Raw genomic sequence first — 24,067 nt, forward strand, 5'->3', positions numbered from 1 at the left:
CACTACATTTAGAGTGATTGTTACACAGGAATAGATAAGTGGACCTGGGCTTGGTATATCACATTACAAAGAGGCCAAAGTGAGAGGGGCTGCAAAGCCGTCCTGGTAACTTACATCACTGACTTCATCTTTGACCTTCTGGACATGCAGCAACATGGGTGTGTCATGGATTGTGGTGTAGCCTCTGGGTCTGGCCTTGTTGTATTCCAACTTATACAGTATCTGAAGGAGATGAAAAGGCAGAAAGAGACAACTTTATGTATCTCAATTGACATTGTAACATAATGTAAACATAGAAAGGCAACATGGTTGTTCTTGTCATTGAGTGTATATAAAGGAAAGAGAATTCCATAAACTCAACAGGTGCTTTCATGCTTTCTGCTAAGGCTCCAGTGCCTCTACAATGGGGTGTCTGCCAATTTGGTTGGAACAATTCTTTACTGTAAAAGAAGAGTCCTGAGCATAGTAGGACACTTATTGTCCCTGCCTCCCTCCCTCTAAATGGCAGTAGAATCTTCCAAACAGGGACTTTCCTGGTGGGGCAGTGGTTAACAATCTGCCTGCAAATGCAGGGGACACAGGTTCGATCCCTGGTCCAGGAAGATCCCACAAGCCCGCGCGCCACAACTACTGAGCCCGTGTGCTGCAACTGCTGAAGCCCACGCACCTAGAGCCCATGCTCCACAACAAGAAAAGCCACCGCAGTGAGAAGCCCGTGCACCATAACAAAGAGTAGCCCCCACTCACTGCAACTAGAGAAAGCCCGGGCGCAGCAACAAAGACCTAATGCAGCCAAAAAAAACTTTTCCAAACATTGTGACCATCTAAAATGCCCCTCCACATTTGTAAGGGCTCCCCTCCAAGGCCAAAAATCCATTCAGGGTTTTTTGTACTTACATCACTAATTTGTTTGTTGACTTTTGTAGTACGTAGGTGTTCTGGAGTATCCACAACTGAGGTAAACTTGTCCTTTGTTTTTTCATAATTTTTCCTGTAGTTGATCTAAATTGTAGAGAAGAACAAGTTAACTTGAAGTAGGAGAGAGGGCTTTCAGGGACTCTAGTTTTCCTCTTGAGAGAGTCCCACGGCAAAGAGTAGGATTGTTATATAAGCCATAGGTGTGCGGGATGATGTCATGCTTTCTTAACTGGAAATGTTTATATAAATCTGTATTTGATAGCAATAGTGTAATAGAGTGAGCAAATAATAATAATAATAAATATTTTCCATATATTTTATCCACGTGGAAACTGAGGCCCAGAGAGGTTAAGAGTATGAGCTAAGGGCAAATATAGAGTGAATCTCAGAGCCAGGACTAGACCCATGTTCTCTGGACTCTGGCAAGTAATGATTCGCTCACAATATGCTACATCGAATATATATGATCTCTTAAGTATGTTTCCATATCAAAGATGAAACAGATAAAAAAATGAATACATACAGTTTGAAATAGTTATTTTTAAAGACATTCATTTTTGAAATTTTCAAGTCATGATTTTTTTTTTTTCATGCACATAAGCGGTTTCAAGCAGTATAGACACAGAGAGCACAGCAAAATTCCATGCACAACTATCTAATGATCATATCGGGACCAAGGTAAAAGTTCAGGCAAACAGAATGTTCATAGGAAGACCTCATCCTCCTCATTTCATGTGTTGATCTGATGTCAAACTAAAGTGATAAAACAAGTTGCTAATACAAAAGACTGATTAAAAACTTTCTTTGCGTGTAGGAACAATGGTCTTTTATTAACATCGTATCTGGTAGTTAAGCAATTATCACTGTCTTTTCCTGCTTCAAATTTACCTTCCAACGTATGACAGGAAGGTGGTGGTGTGTGCTTCAGTTGACCTTGTAGGAAGGCAAGGTGATCAGCAGTGCTGTTAACAAGGGTGTGTGAGGACAGATGTGCTGGAAATAACCTAGCAAATTCAGCATCAAACTCAAGAGGGGCCATGAATATGCACAATATTCAAAGAGCTGCGCTGTCATCCTCATCTCTCCAAAATGGTACAGTGTAGTCATTATTGAGCAATGGATACATTAGATGAAAACATCAAATATTCACATCTTTTAAATACTGTCAAATTTACTTAAGATCCTCAATCTCTAAGAAATCTACTTCTTTGGGGCAAATATTGAAAAACATAAAGTTATACCAATTTGGAAAAGTTTGAAAAACTTTGAAATAGTCTCAGTTAATATTACTTGGAATTCCAAAAGTGTCAGAAGACGTACAAAAGTTGGCTGCTACAGCACCACACTTGGCCACATCCAGAGTTCATTTACGGGGAGTGAATATTTATGCAGCTTTGTCATGTGAAACCAGCTTGGTCAGGAGGCCAGGGAAGGAAATCAGGGAAAGCATAGAAATGAATGCCCCCAAGGCTTCTAAATCTCTTCTTCGCATCACATCAGACATTACCTGGCTCCATATGTATGTGTTGTAGAGGGCAGTCAACATATCTGGACGCAGAATTTCATTACATCCTTGTTTCAGAAGCATCTTGGCACTAGATTTATATTTTCTCTGTTCATGCAAAGAGCAGTGAAGCACAAAAGAGACTTGTGAAGACAGAAAAGAACATAGCTCTATATCCTGATCACCTCTGAGTGAAGAGATGTAGGCACACACACTTTGTGTTCTCACGTGTATGTGTGGGTGAAGACAAGCAAATGCATTAAAATGCCAAGCAGGGTGATGTGATATTTGCAGTTGACCATCCACAGCCCTTGTGAATGGGGAATAATAGAGCCAGTCCCACCAAAACTGCCTTATAGAAAAGGTGACATCACTGAAATAGAAAAACACAGTAAGGAGTTCTGTCTTCTTTCCTTCCGTTAATTTGTTTCTTTGTTTCTGCGTTTGCACCTTAATTCGCACCTTACAACTGCAGTTTACACACAGGCCCTCCTGAAGGATGAAGGGTGTGAGGACCCAGCTGTGCATCTCATGTTCACCACAGCACACGTGAGAACACAGAGCATGGACTGGCACACTCAAAGAGCTCGTGGGCTCTTTGGGTGGCTAGACAGATAATTTGGAACAGAACATCCCAATATCATAGGCAGAACCTATGACATCCTTGCAGCAGACGGGACGACATCTCATGAGAAACTTGGAGCACAGTACTGCTTGGCCGTCCAGGCGGCCCCATCACAGTACCTGACTGATCTGGTCGCCTGCGATCTTAGCCAGCAGATGTCTAGGCTCATCGACTACCAGGTGGTATTTATCTTTCCGCTGCTCATAATCAGCTCTGTATTTTTTCTGCTCAAACATCATATCAAATTATAGCAAGAGTACAACTTCAAGGCTATACACAAATGTCCCAAGATACTTCAGAGAGCCAGAAAAAATGTCCTTTCTAGAGGTGGGTTCCCAAAGCATCCAGGGTAATGAAAATAGGGAGGTGAACAGAATTAAGCAAAGGAAGATGGCCTGGAGAAGGCTGGGGCTTGGACTAGATTAGTTATAACATCAAAATTGAAGTACCTTGTACCTAAACATGTTCCATCTTTACATATGACGTCATTAGCCATGTTAAGTTTTATGACATCTTACACTGTATTTAAAATAAGGCACTGACAAGCTACAGGTTTACTACTTTAGGCTGTGAGAGTCAAAAGGTATATTCATGGACACATTCTAATATGCTAGTTAATTTATTTGATTATAAAAGAGACCTGGAAATCCTTCGTGAATTAGAAAAATAGAAACAAAATATATCAAGACTGTCTTCCTAGGAAGCTACCAACAGTAATTCTTCAGAGTCATCCCACCTGGAAATCTACTGAAAATAAACTAAATCAAATTTATAAACAACAAAAAAGTTATATATTGAAATAAATATACCATCGGCTACATTTTCACTTTCTGACACATTTTACTATTTTTCTAACATTGTTTTTGAATTTATGTAAATCTGTGGAAAATACAAAGATAGGAAATTAAATGTAAAAACCATCCATACATACATTAATTCATAGCTTGCTTCTTTCATCATTTTAAGCTAAATTTACCTTAAACTATTGCAAAGACAGTTCCAGGAAAAACTGGGTAGAAGGTAAAGGAATATTCTGAGTGCAAATGGACACTTCTCTGCACCAATGTATGAGTCACAATGGCAATACATTTGAAGGCGTGAATCACAACTACCCCCTTAGGGCTGCCATTTCTGTGCCTTGGTAAGGGATACTAAGTTAACTTTGAACTTCTGGGTCTTCCAACTCTACACAGAATCCTATACACTCCCTGTTGAAGGGAGTTCAGCTGAGAGTCAACAAAATCCTTTACCTCTTTGCTCTCGTCACCCAAAGGGCTGTGCTGCCCTGTGCTAGTGTGAGCAGAGGCTGTGCTGGCTGTGGGGACCTCACTCCACTCTGGACAGCCCTTTCCTTTGTTCTTATTCATGCTTTTGGCAGAGCTCATCAGATAGTGATATTATAAGAGCCTTCCCGATGAGTAATCTTGAATCAACACTAAAATGGCTTTCCTGTCATTTTAGGTATTGGGTTTTAATCAAACGTCATTTATAGACTTAAGGGATGCTAATAGGCTCAACTGGATCGGGTCATACATACCTCATTCATCAATTGAGTTGCGAACTTGAAATGCCTATTGATTGGACAATCAGCAACATACTTGAAATCTGACTTCGTCCTTTCAAATACCTCTTTATACTTATACTAGAGAAAATAGAACATGGTTACTTGATAGCATGTTGTGATTATCTTAAGAATGAGACATGCCATTTATTGTATACAATTGTGATTAATTCATTCATAGAGATAACAAGTAATTACTGAACACACTCTGGCTCCCAAGGCAATGAAGGGTATACCCACCTCAATGTCTTAAAAACTAGCCCCCAAATACATACTTTCATTGAATGGATGTCAAATAGATCTATATTCCATATTGGACAAAAATCCAAATCAGTTTCTTCTTTGTTTCAATACTTATAGTGATTATTATTTTACTTTGAATGTATTTCCATGTGCACTCGAAGGCAGTTTTTTTTTTTTTTTTTTTTTTTTTGCGTTACGTGGGCCTCTCAGTTGTGGCCTCTCCTGTTGCGGAGCACAGGCTCCGGACACGCAGGCTCAGCGGCCATGGCTCACAGGCCCAGCTGCTCCACGGCATGTGGGATCTTCCCAGACCGGGGCACGAACCCGTGTCCCCTGCATCAGCAGGCGGACTCCCAACCACTGCACCACCAGAGAAGCCCTCGAAGGCAGTTTTTAGTCCGTTAATTAGAAGTAGTTTTCCAGTAATGAATCAGATAATCATAATATTTTAGAGCAGGGGTATGCTAGCATCTAGATCACTACCTGTTTTTATTTTTTATGTTTTTATTTATTTTTTTTTTTTTGTGGTACGGGCCTCTCACTGTTGTGGCCTCTCCCGTTGCGGAGCACAGGCTCCAGACGCGCAGGCTCAGTGGCCATGGCTCATGGGCCCAGCCGTTCTGCGGTATGTGGGATCTTCCTGGACCGGGGCACGAACCCCCGTCCCCTGCATCGGCAGGCGGACTCTCAACCACTGCGCCACCAGGGAAGCCCCACTACCTGTTTTTAAATAGCCCCATGAACTAAGAAAAAACTTTTTTATATAGTACTAAGGGATTGTAACAAAGAATATGTGACAGAATGAATGTGGTCCACAAAGTGTAAAGTGTTTACTATCTGGAACCTTTCAGAAAAGTGTGCTGACTTCTATTTTAGAACTCAAAGGAAGCTAATCCAACTGCTTTATTTTGTAAGTAGGAAAATGAGGCCATAAAAACAAAGTTATTTGCTTCAAGTCACACGTCAAGTTTGTAGATTAAAATAATCTCACTTTCTATTTGCTTCCATACCAAATCACCCAGAGACATATTAGGAAATTCTGGAAGAGCCATGAGGAATTGTACTGAGATGGCCTTTTATCAAATTCAAATGAGTGATGTAAATAAATGATTACTATTGTCAATGAGGCCAATACTAAAATAATTCCTGAGGAGAGTGAATAATGTAGTATATACTCCAACTTTAGGGTCAAGAAGCAAGGAGATAGGGATGGAAATATGAGAAGCTGTTTCCTCAGTACTAATTCTCTCCATGGGCACTGGAGTACATTTCATGGATGTGGCCGTTACCGTTGAGTTGATATATACCTTGCTGTAGAGAGTCTTGTTCTTTTCAGCCAGAGTGAAGTCAGGGGTATCAAAGGCATAGCAACCGATGCCTTTAAGCCAGGTCAAATCTTCTTTATATTTTACCTGGGAGAAGAATATCACCAAAGAGTTTTAAGTACCTATCTCCAAATAGCAGTAGGTTAGGATCGATACAAGTAGAACAAATAGAAGGTCTGACCACTAAGGTATATAGAATAATAAATTATTGAAATAATTATTTAAGAGACATTTCCAAAAATACTGATTTCTGCTCACTTTATGGTGTACTGTATTGCATATGGAATTTTTCATTTTAATACCAAGTAAAGCAATTCAAATTTAACAGGCATACTTGCCTAGAGAGTATATCATTAGCTCGGCAGCTGTATTTTCATATAAAGAGCTGAAATTTCTTTCTAAATGAGCATTGTCATGTGTCTTAATTACTTAATTGTCATGAAGTTGTCTCTTCAGTTGCTCAAAAATAGGTTATCATTTACATGAAATATATCACTTCCAGTCGTGTATTATGATGTAACACATTTAGAAGAAAAATTCGGTTTATAAATTTGAATATATTTTTCTGTCTCCTGAGTTGAAGCTCACTTATTTAGCAATGAGCTTTATGACTTAAACATCCATACACAAGAGCTAAAATTTAGTCAAGTGTTTAATCAGTTTTTATGCAGTGTTTGATTTCGTTGTCATGTGGACATATTAATTTATATGTAAAAATAGAAGATTTCAAGACTCACATCACTGACTGCATCAGTGACTGCTCGATGGCGGAAATGCTCAGGGTGATCAGGAATGGACTTCCAGATTCCCAGCTGGCTCATGTAGTTCTCCTTGTATTTTATCTGTGGTAAAAGCACAAAGACAGCTTTAACGTCTTACCCAAATTTAATGTAAAAAAGTCCATTTGTCTCCAGAGAGTTTTAGGAAAGGGAGGATACTTTTAAAAATTATGGTGGGTTACTGAGCCCAACACAAGTAGAAATATAGAGGAGCGTACTTTACTGATGTGGTCTGTGACTTTGCGATGATAAACGATGTCTAGAGCATCCTTCACAGTGCGGTATTTCCCTTTGGTCTTTTGAAATGTTTCTTTATAGCGTAGCTGGAAAGAGGAAAAGCACATGGATTATGAAGAACTACCAAGTTAAATAACTAAGCTCTTTTAACCTTGAACTCTCCTGAGCCTTATCTCTTATGTTTTCCCTTGAAAAAATTTGGAGAGATTAAAAACCTCTTTCACATCCTGGAAGAGAAAAAGGACATTCGGAGAAAACTAAAGAAATCTGCATAAAGTGTGGAGTTTAGTTAATAATAATGTATCAATATTGATTTGTGACAAATGTCCCATGGTATTGTAGGGTGGTAACAACAAGGGAAACTGGGTATAGGCTATATGGGAACTCTCTGTACTATCACTGCAACTTTCCTGTAAATCTAAAACTACTTAAAATAAAAAGTTTATTTAAACGTAAAACAAGCAGACAAAAAGCTCATTTGGGAGGAGAAAAAAAAAAAAGCATAACTTTGTTGAGCCCAAGACATACTAATGTACGTGGAAAAAGGAGAAAGATTTAGTTTCTAACTCCTGGTGTTAAAATGCCTTTTCCATGGAGCAGTCCTAAAATTTTATTCCATTTCAATCTTTATCTTTGTGGTATTTCAAAAGTCAACAGCTCTGACCTTAACCTAAGAATATCATAGAAGATTCATCTCATCTACACAAAATGAGTACTTCTCTGAGCACTCTGTTTTCAAGCTCGAACGAATCTTTTCTTTTTGGGTAGCTGAGCAAACACATAGTGAAGGAGGCCTTTAACTTTAACTTTGTTTTTCAGATGGGTAATCTAAGATCCTTTAGCTCTACCTGTGGGGATAGCCACGGTAGATAGGCTAAATTTAATGCCACATACCAGCTGGACTATTTCAAAGGTTAGAGTTACCAGTATTGGTACTGACAAAGCCCTGGGGATAGAGCTGTCCAGTGGCGTATAATGAGCTCCAGGGGCCAATTTCACTGTGTGGACATCCCTGAGAAGTGGTGATGCAGAGCAAGCTTGGTTCAAATTAATATTCAACAGTAACCTTGAAGTGATAAAGATGGGGTTGTCACAAGAAGACAAAAGCTATCCTAGCAAATAGATTTTGAGGGTAGCATATAATTTTTTCAGCTTATATTTTTAAGCAAACCGACATGGTCTTCTTCCAACTAGCAGACGCCTTTTAGCTGCAACTGAAAATTTCCGACAAAATTACAGAACTAAGATATTGTTCCAATTTGCTGTACACTTTCACAATTCTGCTTAGGGATTACTGTAACCACTTAAGATGCTTGAAATCCTAGAGCTATGTTGCTAAACTGAGGGTGAGGGGGTTGCTTTGAGCTTTTGGCTGGGTTAAGTCCCAACCAGTCCTCCAGTCCTCCAGAGATCCTGGTTCTGGTAATAGGTGCAATGCATTCATAATTGGGCTCTGGGACACAAAACTGGTAAGGACTGGCCATCTAACCGGGTTGATTCATTTCATATCTTCATTAACAGATAATCTCATTACTGTTGAAAGGCACTCTGTCCTTGATCACGTGGTATGGGAAATGAAAGTCTGTCCCTCTGAATTCTACAAACATGTCATTCACATGATTTAGGCGATCAAGAGAGGAGAGGAACAAACATTTTCTGAGTGTCAACTAAGAGCCCTGCACTGTGCTAGAAACGTGTATCTGTTATCTTGTTTAGTCTAATTTAATTATCACAATTCTTATCCTCATTTCGCATACAAGAAAAGAGGATCCAAAGAATTAGGTAAATTATATGGAGTCATACAGCAGGCAAATCACAGCATCAGGATTTGAAACCGTGTTTGGCTGTTTCCAAGAACAACATTTTATGGATAAGCAACATCAAGTATCCCTAGGAAATGCCACCAAAGAATTAGAAGAAGGGTCATATTTTTGCTTGGAAGAGCAATGAGAAAAGCGGTAGGTTTTCAGCATCTCTCAGCATTATTCTTAATGACTTTGCCAAATGGTATTGTTTGTGCCTGTCTGTTTGGCTTTTGTGTTTTTGTTTCTTTCCTGATCTGTACTGTGGGCCAGGACTTTGAATTATGGATATGACTGTAATATCTTATGCTTCTTAGGTGTTTCCACTTCAGCTGCCCCATCACAATGAAGAAAGAAGGGAGGGATGCATACATCACTGGCATTCCAGTAAGCCTTCTTGGCTCTGATGAGGATTGGCGTATCTGGAACTGGAGTGTACTTGTCCTTCATCTTTTCATATTGAATTTTGTACTTTTTCTAAGAAATAAAGATGGAAGAGAGAGAAATTTAAGTTCAAGTGTTTTCATCCCTCCCAATTCACAACCATGGAACAGATCCAGCCTAGGGACACACTGGATCATGCTCGTTAAGAGAATAGCTCTGCCTTCTGTTTCTTGATGCTGTTGAGCACAACTTATAGAAATGAGCTCTCTAATCAGAGGCAGCAGGTGAAGGTTTTTTTTTAAATTAATTAAATTTATTTATTTATTTTTATCTTGGCCATGCTGCATATCTTATGGGATCTCAGTTCATCACCAGGGATTGAACCCAGGACATTGCAGTGAATGAATCCTAACCACTAGACCACCAGGGAACTCCCAGCAGGTGAAGGTTTTAGCAAAGGACTTGTTTCTTTTTTTTTTTTTTTTTTTTTTTTTGCGGTACGCGGGCCTCTCACTGTTGTGGCCTCTCCCATTGCGGAGCATAGGTTCCGGATGCACAGGCCCAGCGGCCATGGCTCACGGGCTCAGCCACTCTGCAGCATGTGGGATCTTCCTGGACCGGGGCACGAACCCGTGTGCCCTGCATCAGCAGGCGAACTCTCAACCACTGCGCCACCAGGGAAGCCCAGGATTTGTTTCTTTAGCTCAGTGCCTGGGTGAATTCCCAACTTACCTCACTGACCATGTCCTTCACGTCTTTAGCATGCTTCAAGGCTGTGGTCTGGTTTCCAGCATGATGATGTGGTCTCTCTTTGGTGGCAAGTTCAACATACAGATACTAAATGATAATAGGCACAACATTATAAATCAACTATATGCCAATAAGAATTAAAAACAAAGAATAGGGATCAGATGTTACAGAGATAAAACACCCCTTATTTAGTATTCAGTCCTCTTTACTCATTTCTAACCCTAAGATGGGAGGGCAGTGTCTACTTGTCCTGATTTTTTGTTGTTGTTGTTGTTATGTGTGTTTCTGTTTGTTTCTCCCTCTCTCACATTAGGAAACACATATACATGCTCCAGTCATCTAACATTCCTGCTGCTGAGTATGTTCTAGTCTAAATCCACGTGATAAAAAATGCTAATAGAAGAATGAGAGGATTCTGATAGTCTTCAACATATTCTTTTTTTCATTTTTGCCTGAATTGTGGTTTCATTTATCTGTGGACAAAATATAGGTCCTATGGAATGAATTAAAAAATTTATTTTCACCACCTGGAATCCACAGACCACTCATCCAATGACTAAAGTTGTATAGAACTTAGAAGACATGGCATTACCTGCTCATGTAAAACATACCATAGTGAAGACAGCCCCAAAGAAAACAGCTTCTTGAAGTTAAAGGGCATGAGGCTGCATCAGGACGACCAAGTGTGAGGGTCTGCTACTGACAGGAGTGGTCAGGCACACAGAACCACCCCCTGTGGCAGGTTTATGGATCTTCATGTGTGAAGGTTACCTGACTCTGAAGCTTCTGCCCTCGCTTGGCTCTTATAAGATCAGGAGTATCAGGAACTGAAGTGAAGATTGACTTCTGCTTCTTGCCTGCAGCTCTGTACACCAGCTGGACATAAAACAGTCATAACCATCATTTCTGCTTCATTGACACATTCTATGCTCTGCAGATGCCTTTATTGCTTACTTCAGAGAAAAAGCAGGGCCTCTCCCACTGCAACAATCTCAGTTTCTGTCCAATAAACCAATACATTTTTTTAACCTCCTTAGCCTTCCTTTTCTTTTTTTCCTTGTATCAAAATTAGAGACTTTCTGCAGCCTGTCCAAGTTCCAAGCCACCTGCTGTGTTCTTGTTCCCTTCTCACCTGTCCCTTCTAGGACCCTGTTCTAGCAGTTACCCTCTGCCTCTCTATATCTTCAACCTTCCCGGTGTTCCAGCCCTCTCCCTTCTTCTGCAAACAGACCCAAGTCCCTCCCTTCATTAAGCCTTTTCCAAGTTCTGCCAATGACCTTTTTCCTTTCTTTCACAACCAAGCAAACTATCTGTTTTGCCTTTTTCTCTTTTGATTAATTTCACAAGGCAATAGTTTGGCTTCTACCTAACCACTCCAATGAAGTGAATTGCATTAAGACTACCACAAACAATTACAATTGCTACATCCTAGAATGCTTTTCTGCAGCAACTGTAACTGCTCAGCAATTTCATTCCTGAACTCTGTTCTCTGCCTTCCATTCCCCCATTCTCCCTTAGGTGGCCTCCCATCTTTCTAGGCACTCCTCGGCTTCCTTCTATAGTTCTGCACTCCCCCAAAGGCTGCTATTAGCTAGAGTTAAGGGTTGGCCCCTTTTACTGTATACATTCTCCTTGGTTAACCTCACCTCTACCCAGGACCTCAACCATCAATTTGAGGTTGATGGTTTTCAAATTTTGTTAAATGGTTCCTTGATATCCTAGTCATGCAGGCCAGAAACTTGGGGAGTCATCCTAGACCCCTTCTCCCTCATTCCCACATCAAAATGGTCATGGATCCTGGGCTCCTAACTTTGTGATACTCCTTAAATCTGACCTTCTTCTCCTTTCCCACTGCCATGGCCCTAGTTCAGCCTCCTGTATTGTTTCTTTCTACACATCCTTAAGAGCCTCTAAACCACCTTCCCAAATCCTCTATTGGACACTTCACATGGCTTACCCATCTTTCACAAGCCCAAGAAAGAGATTTTCTTTGAGTTCAGATCTATTTAGATGTTAATGCTCAGATCTATCCTGTTCAGAAATAATTCATCAATGACTTTTCATCAAGTCCAAGATCATTAATATATCACCCACGAGTCTTCATAACCTGGCTTCTTCTATCCTATGTCTCCAGTCTCATTTCCCAACAGTCTTCTACACTCCCCATGTGATATTTGAAACTAGTCCCAGTTTCTAGAACTCATTATGGCCAATTTCCCATACTGTGCCTTCTACCTAGAATTTTGTTCCCACTCTTATCTGCCTGGAGAACTCCTGGAGTCCATACTGTCTTGATCATTCCTATAGGATACCATTTATGATATTGATGTCAGTTTCTTCCCAGAGATTATGAGCCCATGGAATGCAGGAGCTCAGTTTTATCATTCTTTTATCACCTCATATTTAGATAGAAGATCTGAAAAACAGTAGTCCTCTAATAAATATTGAGGATATTTAATATAATGAGGTAAACGAGAAAGTCTAAATGGATAACAAATAAATCCTAATCACAGATAAAAATGCTGGTTGAACAGATAAAATGTAGGAAATAAATAATATGTATATACACATGTATGTACGTGTCCATTTCTTTACATGTAAATTATATATAAGTGCAAGTTGAAACAAAATATAGCTCTTCTGCTTAGGGCTGTTTTTGGTGTTACCAGTGAAAGAAAGGAGATAAACAAAACAGAAATTTACTGTTTCTCCCAGGTTAAATTTTTGAATAAATCAAATCAACACATCACAGAATTTTATGGCTAAAAGAAGCCCAAATCATTACCTAGTCCAATTCTCTAGCTCAGGAAATTAGGGTGTTAAAGTTGTGAATTAGAAAAAGTCACACAACAAATTGGAAGTAAATCTGGAACTAAGACCCACCTCTCCCATGCCATTTTTATGATTCCCTTTGAAGTGTATTTCCCCTGTACTTAGGTATGCATTGTTTATACTCCTTGGGACAACATCTCTGTTTCCTAGTACTACAGATATATATGTGTCAAGAATCTGCACAATTTAAAGATAAGTCAAAAGTCAATAACTTGAACTTTTGGCCATCAAACTTTTTACTAAGCCAGTGTTCCCAAACTCACCTGATCCTAAAACCCCCTTAGTAAGAACAGATTTGCAGGCTGTACCCCAGACCTTCTGAATCCAGGGTAGTAGCTCAAATCGGTATTTTCTCAAGCTCAGGTCATTCTACAGTGAGGCAAGTGTGAGAGAAATTGCACTACTAAAAAATATCTATTTTTCTTCCTCAGTGTTGTTGCATAATATGCACAAAATCCCAATAGGAATTGGGAAGAAGAGAAATTAAAGTTTTAGATAATTCTGAACCTAGACAGCTGAGAGAAGTAAAGGTAGTTCAAAAGATGCCAATAAACACTTTAAGTTACCAATTTTTATTTATTTAATTATTGGCTGGAGGAGAGATGTGATACTTTAAAGCAGTGGTTTCCAACACTGCTTGAATATTAGAATCATCTGTGAGGCAGCTAAAAATATGCACATGTCTAGACATAGAGAATCTAGTGTGGGGCTTGAGGCTGGAGCCCACTCAAGGGTAGTTTTAAAATATTTCAGAGATGATTCTGATACTTAGCCAGCGTGGAGAGGCACCTTTACTGAGAAGAAACCCCATACGCATTCCTATCTGAGTGCTAGCACTGGTTGAAATAACAGAGGGAAGTGCTCAGGAAAGCAAACGTGCTCAATGTAGCATTTGTAAGAGCTGAAGAATGAATCATCCTCTGCCCTGGCTCACTCCAAGTGTAGGAGGCTGCACATCTTCTCCACTGAGGACAGCGCCTGATTTGCCAAGGCTTCTTTAAGTCTAAGGACATAAGTGATCCCTAAACAGCAGCCATCAGAGTTATTAAGAATGGGGAATCAATGAAGTGGCCTGACAGCTTTATGGAGTCTGATAAATGAGTCCACAAGACAAACTGAGTTGAATGAGGATGGCCCACTGACCTATAATAGGAGCAACCATTTACATTTGTGGGGTGCCCTTACCTTTAGAAAGCACATTTCGTCCTTGGCAAACACGGACATCTGTTATGGCCAAAGCACTATAGGATACACATCTAAATAAGATGGGGGGCCAACCCTCAAGGGACCAACATAGGTGAGAGGATCAGATCTATGCACAACTAATGGCAATAAATCAGGAGCCTGGGTGCCAGGTGGGGCAGATGAAAATGAAACTAAGTTGTTTGGAATTTCCTGAGTGGGCAGCAGAGCAGAGAGCCATTGAAAAACTTTTCAAATTGCACTGCCATGATTAGGGTTCCTGACAGCAGGAATTATTGAGAGAGAAATTTTTGAAATAAATTCAGTTTGGAGACAACAATAGTGTAAGACAGAAGGACTCTCTAACCTATAAAATCATGTAAACTCTCAGCTGTCTTAGTCATAGGTAGGGCAAGTATCAATAGCCTCATCTTATTAAAAAGGGACAAAATAAGTAAATTGAGGCAAAGTGAGGTCAACTGACTTGTTTAGACAGGGTGGCCACTCTGTAATTAAAGGCAGAGGGAGATTTTGGCCCAATATAATTACCTAAAAAAAGATCGCTAGAGGAAGGAGGCCCTTGTGGTGACAGGGTTACTTACTTCACTCAGATGTGTCTTCAATTCCTGCACTTTTCTGTATTCTGGAGTGTCAAGCACCACTTTGTATTTGTCTCGCATCTTCCTTGCATTATCGGTGTACAGGTAATTAGACTTTAAAAAACAGCAATGGAAATACAAGTTGATTAATCACTTCAGGAATTGCATGTCATGGTCACATGTTGTCTTTCAAATAGCTGGCATGTGCAAGCCTCACTGACCCTCCCTGTGTCCTGGAGGTCTTCCCAAGCAGGACCAAAAATAACCATCATTTAACTAAGCTCATTACCTTTTTTAGGAAGCACAGATCATCTTGAGTGGGTCATGACTTGCTCAGTGAGTTAATGGCAAATTTCCCCTTAACAGAAGCTACAGACAAAGATTCCTTCTGCCCAGCTTTGTGAAGCTGTGCAGGAGGAGCTGCGTGTTGGGATGGTGTGCACTCACCCAGAGCTTCCGCAGGTGCCGGGAGCGGACCATGTCAGGAGTGTCATACAGGAAGCAGCCTAGTCCCCTCAGGATCTGCAAGTCTTCTTTGTATTTAATCTGTGTCACAAACATAGAAATATAGCTGGTCATGAGCAAATATAAATCAAGAACAAATAAGACAGAGCAGTGATACTTTTTTAGTGATGGATCTTTCATTTTGGTTCAAAACATCCACCCTGTACTCTGAGTTTGCTTGAACTCAAATAAGTCATAGGTTTAAAAAAATTTTTTTTAACTTATTTATTTATTTATTTTTGGTTGCATTGGGTCTTTGTTGCTGCACTCAGGTTTTCTCTAGTTGCAGCGAGCAGAGGGCACTCTTTGTTGTAGTGTGTGGGCTTCTCATTGTGGTGGCTTCTCTTATTGTGGAGCATGGGCTCTAGGCGCGCGGGCTTCAGTAGTTGTGGCACATGGGCTCAGATGTTGTGGCTCATGGGCTCTAGAGTGCAGGCTCAGTAGTTGTGACACATGGGCTTAGTTGCTCTGCAGCATGTGGGATCTTCCCAGACCAGGGCTCGAACCCGAGTCCCCTGCATTGGCAGGTGGATTCTTAACCACTGCGAGACCAGGGAAGTCCCGCAGGTTTTTAAAATTTAAATTGCTAACCCTGAACTGAGAAGAGGATATGGCTATTATTTTATTATTATATGGATGAAAAATACCATAGATTAAATGGAGTGGTATTTTATGAGAAGTAAACATACAAGGAGAAAAGAAAAACTTCAGCAGGAAGTAGCTAAAGTGGGTGGGAGCAGGGGTGAGTAGGAGAAAGATACTAAACATGACTTGGACAGAGGCCACTTGGAGTGAGGAGCTGGTAATGATTTGGTGTTGAATGTAGAATGGTGGTCAGCCATTCTTGTATCTCCCAAGTGGTCCTCTTACTACTATTTCCATAGCTGGAGAAATATGGGGTCCTGCTTCCACACTGCTTTACCTCCAAGTTCTACACTCAGTTTAGAAGTTTACTCAATGCAAAAGGCTGCTCAAAGACTGGTTGGCTTACATGCTGAGAGCAAGCCTGCCTCTTGGTAAGAGTCTTCCAGAAAGACCCGTATGAGATGCTTACGTCACTGGTGATGTCTCCCACGTAGCGGCAATGGAGCACTTGGGGTGTGAATGGCAGAGAGATCATCTGGCCTTGCATCTTGAAGAAGTCTGATTTGTAAATCAACTACAGGGAATAAAATGCCCATAAACACATAAATTAGAGACCGAATGGTTGACATTCATCCCTGGGTTCCATGGTCTCCCCTCTCTCCTAAGAAAATACCCACCTCGCTGACAGCCTCTTGTGTCTTCCTGACTTGGCGGATTTCAGGCGTGTCGGGAGTTGTGTGGATCTTGTCTTTCAGTTTGTGGTACAACTGTCGATACAGTCTCTACATTAGAGGGAAAACCATTCCAGATGGTTAGTGTAGGATGATGAGGGCATCTATACACTAATCAACAATCAAATATTGTACATATTTAAAGAGCCATGAGAAGTGAGATTAAGGATACAGAAAATGATTGAAATTAGAAAAAATAGAAAGTGATATTTATTTTGTTTGGGTGAAGAATTCTGAGCACAGTCTTTCCACTTTCTATCAGATGGTTGGATAGTAGGGTTAGATATTCAGACCAATAGTTTATGTAGAAAACCAGGTTTATGAGTCAGACTAACATGCAACCTTACTAAAGATTTTTGAATACAAATGTCAAAAGAAGGAATCAATTTGCATTATAATCTATGGATGGGGTGGGTCTCTACAATGGCATTACCAAAATAAAAAAAACATTGCCACAGGATATCAGTATCAAAATGGTGAAAAAAAGGATCTCCTTACTCATTTCTGATGTGTAAGTTTATAGCTGAAATACAATTAATTCTTAATGCATTTCAAACAAAGCCATGGTCTTTGAAACTCCTCCACAGAACTAACATTTACAGTACCTCGCTGGTAACGTTGTTGACCCTTCGGACATTGACAAATGGGACGTCATTGGGTCCAAGGGTATACCCATTTGCCTTCATGTGTTCATAAACTTCTTTGTACTTGAACTGCAGACGCAAAGTGAGAATGAGGTCACTGATGGGTGAACAGAGAGTAAGCATCACATTTCTCAAATGGAAAAGGGCGGTTGCTTTCATTTGAAAATTACTCTCTAAGCATTAAGTATGAAAAAAAGTCACTGACAAAATTTTTGTAATAATCTGAGTCTTGAAAATTATTTGTTGGCTAATAAAGCCAGGTCCAGAAAGGAATACAACTCAGGGTTGCCTAGATTAAATCTGTTTGTAAGTAGGTATGCAAAATGCAAGAAAAACCTGTATTTTTAGTCCCAATATGGCTAGGAAATTAAGAAATGCAAAGCAGAAACAAGAGACCAATTGTAAGACTGATGGATGAATGGCTTTATAGACTATTTAAAAAATGATGTTAGGGGCTTCCCTGGTGGCGCAGTGGTTGACAGTCCGCCTGCCGATGCAGGGGACACGGGTTCGTGCCCCAGTTGGGGAGGATCCCACATGCCGCGGAGCGGCTGGGCCCGTGAGCCATGGCCGCTGGGCCTGCGCGTCCGGAGCCTGTGCTCCGCAACGGGAGAGGCCACAACAGTGAGAGGCCCGCGTACTACAAAAAAAAAAAAAAAAAAAAAAAAAAAAAAAAAAATGATGTTAGAAGATTAAATCTGTGACTCTGTTTTGGAAACCATATTATTGGGCCACAGACTATGGGACTTTGCTGGTCAGCAGGTTTGATTTCCAGGACTCTGGAGGGCAATGTGGAATGAAGAGCTCATTCTTCAGCTGATGGTTGGTTTGTGGGTATGACCTGAAGGCCAGAGTCACTGGGATAGCCTACGCTTCTTCAGGCCTTGTTCACCAAGTCCGAACCTGACACTAGTGGGAAAGGTTGGTATCAGAGCTAATGCCTGGGCAATGCTCTCAGGTAGTGAGAGTCTAACTATCCCTCTGAGATTTCTATGAAATGGGCACAGAGGGTAAGTAGTGGGGCACGTATCAGAGCCTTTCCTTTCAAAGGAACACGCGGTGATGTTGCATCTTCTGCAATGAAATGTTGCAGAAGGAAGACAACACTATCGCTACACAGCAGTAGTGCATGTATGAAGTTGCATTTCCAGTAGATGGCTTGGGATAGTTCAGGATGCTTCTGTGCCAAGGCCAAAAGAAGTAGAGGCATCATGGCAGCCATGATCCCTAAGCCAAGGTAACTGAGTGATGCAGATACAACCCCATGAAGATCCTACGCTAACCCACTGGGCTACCCAGGCACTGCCGAATTGCAGGAGCAGCACCCCTAGAAAACACACGGTCTCCCCTTCGCTGCTCCCATCATTGTATCATGTTGAAACTTCAGGGTGTGATTAGGGGGATGAGAATAGACTATTAACAAATATTAGTGTCCCCCTGCCCACTTTAAGCCCCATCTTAATGAAGAGGAGACCACTCACATAGCTGCTCATGTATCGGGTGTCCTTGGTGTGTTTGAAGTGAGGAGTGTCAACCGGAAGCCTATATCCAGTGGGCAGGGAGTGCAGGCCAGCTCTTCGGTATAGATGCTGCCGGGATAAAGAAGAGCAGGTTAAATGAGAGCTACATCAAATGACTGATCTAAGTTAAACAAGTCAGATCCAGGTTTTCAATTTGATACTTACTGTACTTACACTCACTGAATTGATTTCAAGAAGAAATTAACTAAATTCTAAGAGTCAAGCAATGAATCAAATTACTCTTAACATATTGCTTTCAAAAAAAGAGCAATGAGTGAAGGGGTTTATAGAAAATAATCCTCTGTGTTTCTAAACATATGCCTGGTTGACTGCATGGCAACCAGCAAGAATTTGGGAAAAGTAAATAGGTACCTAGTGCCACCTCTGTGGTTAACCCTACCCTTAGCTGATATTCAAGCCATCACCAATCCCCGAGATAGTCATAATTATAAGATGCATCTTTGGAAGCCCCCAGGGCCCCATAAATACAGTGTCTTGATGTTAGGTTGTCAGGTCAGGAGGCTCATATTCCTGGCAGGAGGAGGAAAGGAGTTTCTATCTGTGATTTGAAATAGTCTGTCTCTCGGGGGAGCTAAAGGAGTAAGAATAGTATTTAAAATATTAAAAACCAAATTACTTTTAACATTCAGTATAGGATAGTAGCATTAAAGGTGAGACCAAAGTAGCACCACCAGATAACAAAGAACAGGGATATTAAATATGTGAGTGGAATCTAGTTTCCTTCTCTTCTGAATTCCAACAGCAATTTCTAGCTTTATCTCTTATTGTACTGAATAAATAGTCTTTTATGATTATCTGCCTTGTCTTTGTCATCTTGTCTTGGATTTTAAGCTTTTTGAGAGCAGAGATAGTAGACTGACCCTGTTCTATGTAACTTCTATGCAAGCATTGCTCCAAAAATGCCCACTGCTTGCTCTCAGCCAAGAGGGAAGACAAGCAGTGCACTGTTTTTTGTTTTGTTTTGTTTAGCTCATGTGAATGAAACAGCCTTTACAATTTACAAGGTCAGGATGTAAACTGTAAAGGCTGAGGATGCCCAAGCCAAGGCCACTTCTACAGAGGCCTGGCCCTCATCAGCTGAGTCCTGGATTTCTGCTGGGCACTCTGTCCAGGTCTCATTTCTCACCTCACTCTGGAGCTTGTGTGCATGAAGGGCCCGGTCCAGATCCACAGTTTTTGTGGTTGGAGCCACTTTGCCTCTGACGCTGTGCACGTAGTCATGGTGGTAGACGGCCTGGGTGCAGAGAGAAGCAGAGTGAGCTGAGTGGACTACGGCAGCAGGGTTAGAAAGAAGCAAAGTAAACGCAAACCCAAGTCTCCTATTATAAAAAATAATAGCCTGCTCCCCTTTGACTTGGGAACTCTATCTCATATACTGTGCTTTGCCCACCAGGACCACAGCCAGGGTATATGGACCTCACACTGAAAAATCAGTGGAAGAGTCAACTCAGGTACAAGAAGAGGAAGAGTGGGCATTTTACCACTACCTATTCCAAAAGAGTAAGTTTTCACATCCTGACTCATTGGTGGGAGTTAATATTTGCTTATTAACCTTTGGGGTTAATAAAAAAAAAATGGGCAGCCTGCCCTGTGTCACTGTGCCATTACAGGGGGTGCTTTCTATCCACTTTCTACTCATCTGCATAAGGATGCTGAGGCTTGGGGGATTAAGAGCTTCTCTCAAGCCTCACTGATTATGCGTGGTAGAGGCCACATCTGTAACTGCAGAGACCTTCCCCTCCTCATCCTACCATACTGAGCACTAATGTATTAGAAGGCTGATTCTACGAGGCATAAACCGTTGCTTACGACACAAGGATACAAAAGTAACCTTGGAAGCTCTAAAAGCTTTTTAAATCCATGGATTTCATAGATTTGGATCACTTACAAGGCCGCCCCAGGAAACTGATGGAACATATCAGGTTTTAGGAAATAAGAGCAGACTCTTAAGTACTTTCTAAGGCACCAACTCTGGTTTCCCATTGAGAAAAGGCCTGGCCTTGTCCTACTTTGGTTTTTCCCACTTCTGCTGGAGCAGTGGCCCTGTCTTTACTCTCCCGGCAGTAACCTTCCCAGTGGGCACTTACGTCACTTAGTTGTTTCCCACTTTTGACAGCCTGAACATAGATGGGAGTGTCAGTAACCAACTTGTAGTTATTCCTTGTTTTCTGCACGTGAGCTTTGTACTTGATCTGCCGAAAGGAAGAAAATAAGCCTGTGTTAGACCATTCATTATATTAGAAATTGCTGGTTTTCACAGAGGGTTTGGTTGCTTTTAACTCATGGCATTTACATACATTAGCCCTTATTCAACAGACTAACATGCACTTGAATTTTATAACAATCGGCATAATCAATGCTTACAGTCACATGGATCTTTTTGAGTCTTCTAGGAGGCTTGACAACTGCTTTCCTAGGAATGTTTAAGCTTTCTTCCTGAAATCTTGATTATAGTATTATTTTGCCTAGCTAATCCTCTTTACAAATAGACCCCATCTATAACATCAAAGACTCCTAACAAATGAGTTTTTTCTCATGAGGATTATGTGTGCAGTAATACATCCAAAATAGTTCAGAAGGTGGCGAGAAGAGCCAGGGGTCCCTTCTCCACCAGAGGACAGTGGGACAGCTCATCTGCATTGTTTGCACTCCTGAGAAATGGGCGCTCTGCCCCGCAGCATCTTCTTCCAGCTCAGCCATCCTCAGCACCACTTGAGACGCAGCTAGGTGTGACAATGTCTATACTTTACATACTCTCTCCTTGACGCTAGACTACACAGAGAAGGAAACATACTTTAAAGAGCTAAAAAAACAAAAAACAAGGCAAACTCACATCATTGCGTAGATCGTAAGCATGCTTGGCGTGGAGAATCTCAGGAGTGTCCCAGATGTAGCAACCAATGCCTTTCAGCCAGTTGAGATCATCCTTGTACACAATCTAGGGGATTGCATCAGATGGAGGGGGTCAGAAAAAGAAAACTTTACTGTAACTTTAACACCAAAGACATGGACACCCTCCAGACCCAGGATGACCTTGTGGAACGAAAAGCAAGACATTATGCCCTGAGGCCGTGGGTGTCCTGGAGACAACAGCATAGAGAGCCCTGCTTCCAGGGATGGCCCCGAATTCCTGACAGACCTATGGTGTATAGAAAAGCAATACTGGAAGAGGGCTGAGCTGAAGAACCAGGTGAAGAATGAGGTGAGTCAGTCTCTCTTCAGGGTGGGCGTATGGGCCTGGGGAGGAGAGATCTTCATAAGCAATGGGCTTACATCGCTGATCTCGTCTGTGACCTTCCTGACGTGACTGTTGATTTGCAAGTCGGGGTGGCAAATCCACTCGTGGAGGTGAAGGCGGTAATCGACCTCGCTGATTTTCTTCTGAGAATCCTTAGCAGTAACCATCTCTACCATGTCGGGCACCACGTGGATTTTCATCTTGTTCTTCTCATAAACTGATCTGTACAGGCGCTGTGAAGATAATGTAACGTGCCAGTTACACAGGGAATTATGCAAGGAATCATGGCGATATGTGCCTTTCTTAGACACCAGAGAGGTCAGGGGAACCAATTTACAGCAGTTGGTTGGGGGCGGGGTGGGGACTCAAAGTTTCTGACACTTTCTACAGATTCATGGCAGTGGGGGAAGCAGTATGGACTGAAAGAACACTTAGCTTCCTCACACGTGCATGGTCAACGCCATACGCGTTGTTGAACAGAACATGTTCTGATTTATAGTTCGTGGCTCCGTTACTTGACTTTTGAAGCCAGCCTTTGGGGTCACTTACGTCGATGTTAAACTTGCCAACTCGGAGGCACCGTGCCGTGTTCAGATCATCTTCAACAGTTTTGGGTAAAGTATAAAGAGCTTTGAACTTTTCATATTCTTCCCGATATTTGTTCTATAGAGAGAAAATACAAAGGAAGAAACACAGTTTTGAAGAGTAATGGATCTGAATTGTTAAAAACGCATGAGACTTAACAGAAGGACCCGACTCTAAGATGGGCCACCTTGGGGTCAGCACTTCTCTGAGCTTGTTTCCTTGTCTGTGGCCACAGGCAGAGGTGGCACAGTGCCTGCCTCCAGATTACCTGAGGATTAGAGCAGACTGTGTGTAAATGTTCATTAGGTACCGGTTTTAAAACCCCTGTACCAATACTGGTACTTCTACTGTTACCACAACTACTTTTAAAGATTATGTAATTTTTAAATGATCTCTTTTGTGATATTGGTTTTGTTTTTCTTAACCATAAGTGAAAGATGAAAAATGTACTCAGGAATTTCTTTCTTTTTAAATAACTGACAAGCCTGATGCTTAAGAGACTCAATACTTGAATTTCAGTTTCTACAAGGTTTTCCAAAAATACAGTGCAACTAACTTCTATGGGAAAACCAATGTCTAGTTCTTAAGCCATATTGCCTATTAATTAATCCTTCATGATTTCATGAATTAGGAAGTAAGGCCCTTACAGAGGCTGAGATCCAATCTCCTAGCACATAATAAAATAACAATTCTCTCACAACTCAGAGACCCACATCTCAGTAAAAAAAAAAAAAAAAAAAGAAGAAGAAAGGAAAGATGGGAGTATATATGTATATATATACAGAACTCCAGTAAACCCCTTCACTGACTGGAAACTAAACAAAATTCCCATCAGAATTTTCCATAACATTAGTTCACATACTCCTTACATCTAAGCTATTCTTCAATTATAAAGAAGATAGTATTCTGTGATTTTTTTCATGACTAAAGGAAAAAGTCTTTGCTGAACTTTCTGAATCCTATCTACAAAAATTCTCTTCCCAAATGAAAAGCTTGCTCCTTTGGGCTAGTCTGTTTGCAATCTTCCAAATAGAGTTGGCTCTGGGAAAAATCATATAGATTTAACTTTTCCTCTGGGTAAAAATTAAATTAATTCCATACATTGTCTAACAAAGTCTTTTTCTAAACTATGACTCTCTAGGACCATTAAACAGTAGTGGAATCAGTTTCCTGGGTCATCAGCATTTAAGTGAAGAGAATAGAATTGAAAGATCAGGATGCACTGCCTTTAGTGTAGCGATAAGTACTCTTCTGTAAAATGCTTATATCAGAAGGCACTCACAAAAACTTCAGTTGTGTGTGTGTGTGTGTGTTGACTTGCAGTACAAAATAAATCTCTCAGTGTGGGTCATGGTCAAAAAAAAAAAGATTTGAGAAATACTGGTCTAAAGTGTTACATAAAATGTTCATAATTAAGAAGTAAATGTCTCTAATAGAAGTAAAGTTTCTGAAAGAGAATTAGGCTTATTAGAACTGCAGTGAAGGTTATAGGGAGTTT

The 24,067-nt window shown here is 40.9% G+C and overlaps 1 protein-coding gene across 1 annotated transcript in view; it reads right to left on the minus strand.

Moving 5' to 3' along the window:
• NEB (nebulin) overlaps positions 1-24,067 on the minus strand; it is a gene marked incomplete at both ends in the record, with an annotated part of 225,065 nt that overhangs the window by 38,955 nt on the left and 162,043 nt on the right. The window contains 21 exons of the mRNA XM_079710699.1: positions 115-222; positions 898-1,002; positions 2,426-2,530; positions 4,585-4,689; positions 6,159-6,263; positions 6,914-7,018; positions 7,174-7,278; positions 9,367-9,471; positions 10,111-10,215; positions 10,900-11,004; positions 14,745-14,855; positions 15,189-15,287; positions 16,300-16,404; positions 16,508-16,612; positions 17,167-17,274; positions 18,687-18,794; positions 19,873-19,980; positions 20,834-20,938; positions 21,580-21,684; positions 22,020-22,217; positions 22,534-22,647. Of these exons, the coding sequence (XP_079566825.1) occupies positions 115-222; positions 898-1,002; positions 2,426-2,530; positions 4,585-4,689; positions 6,159-6,263; positions 6,914-7,018; positions 7,174-7,278; positions 9,367-9,471; positions 10,111-10,215; positions 10,900-11,004; positions 14,745-14,855; positions 15,189-15,287; positions 16,300-16,404; positions 16,508-16,612; positions 17,167-17,274; positions 18,687-18,794; positions 19,873-19,980; positions 20,834-20,938; positions 21,580-21,684; positions 22,020-22,217; positions 22,534-22,647 (2,319 nt within the window). The remainder of the gene's footprint in view (positions 1-114; positions 223-897; positions 1,003-2,425; positions 2,531-4,584; positions 4,690-6,158; positions 6,264-6,913; positions 7,019-7,173; positions 7,279-9,366; positions 9,472-10,110; positions 10,216-10,899; positions 11,005-14,744; positions 14,856-15,188; positions 15,288-16,299; positions 16,405-16,507; positions 16,613-17,166; positions 17,275-18,686; positions 18,795-19,872; positions 19,981-20,833; positions 20,939-21,579; positions 21,685-22,019; positions 22,218-22,533; positions 22,648-24,067) is intronic.

Source organism: Hyperoodon ampullatus (genome assembly GCF_949752795.1).
Source record: "Hyperoodon ampullatus genome assembly, chromosome: 8".
NCBI classification, from domain to species: domain Eukaryota; kingdom Metazoa; phylum Chordata; class Mammalia; order Artiodactyla; family Ziphiidae; genus Hyperoodon; species Hyperoodon ampullatus.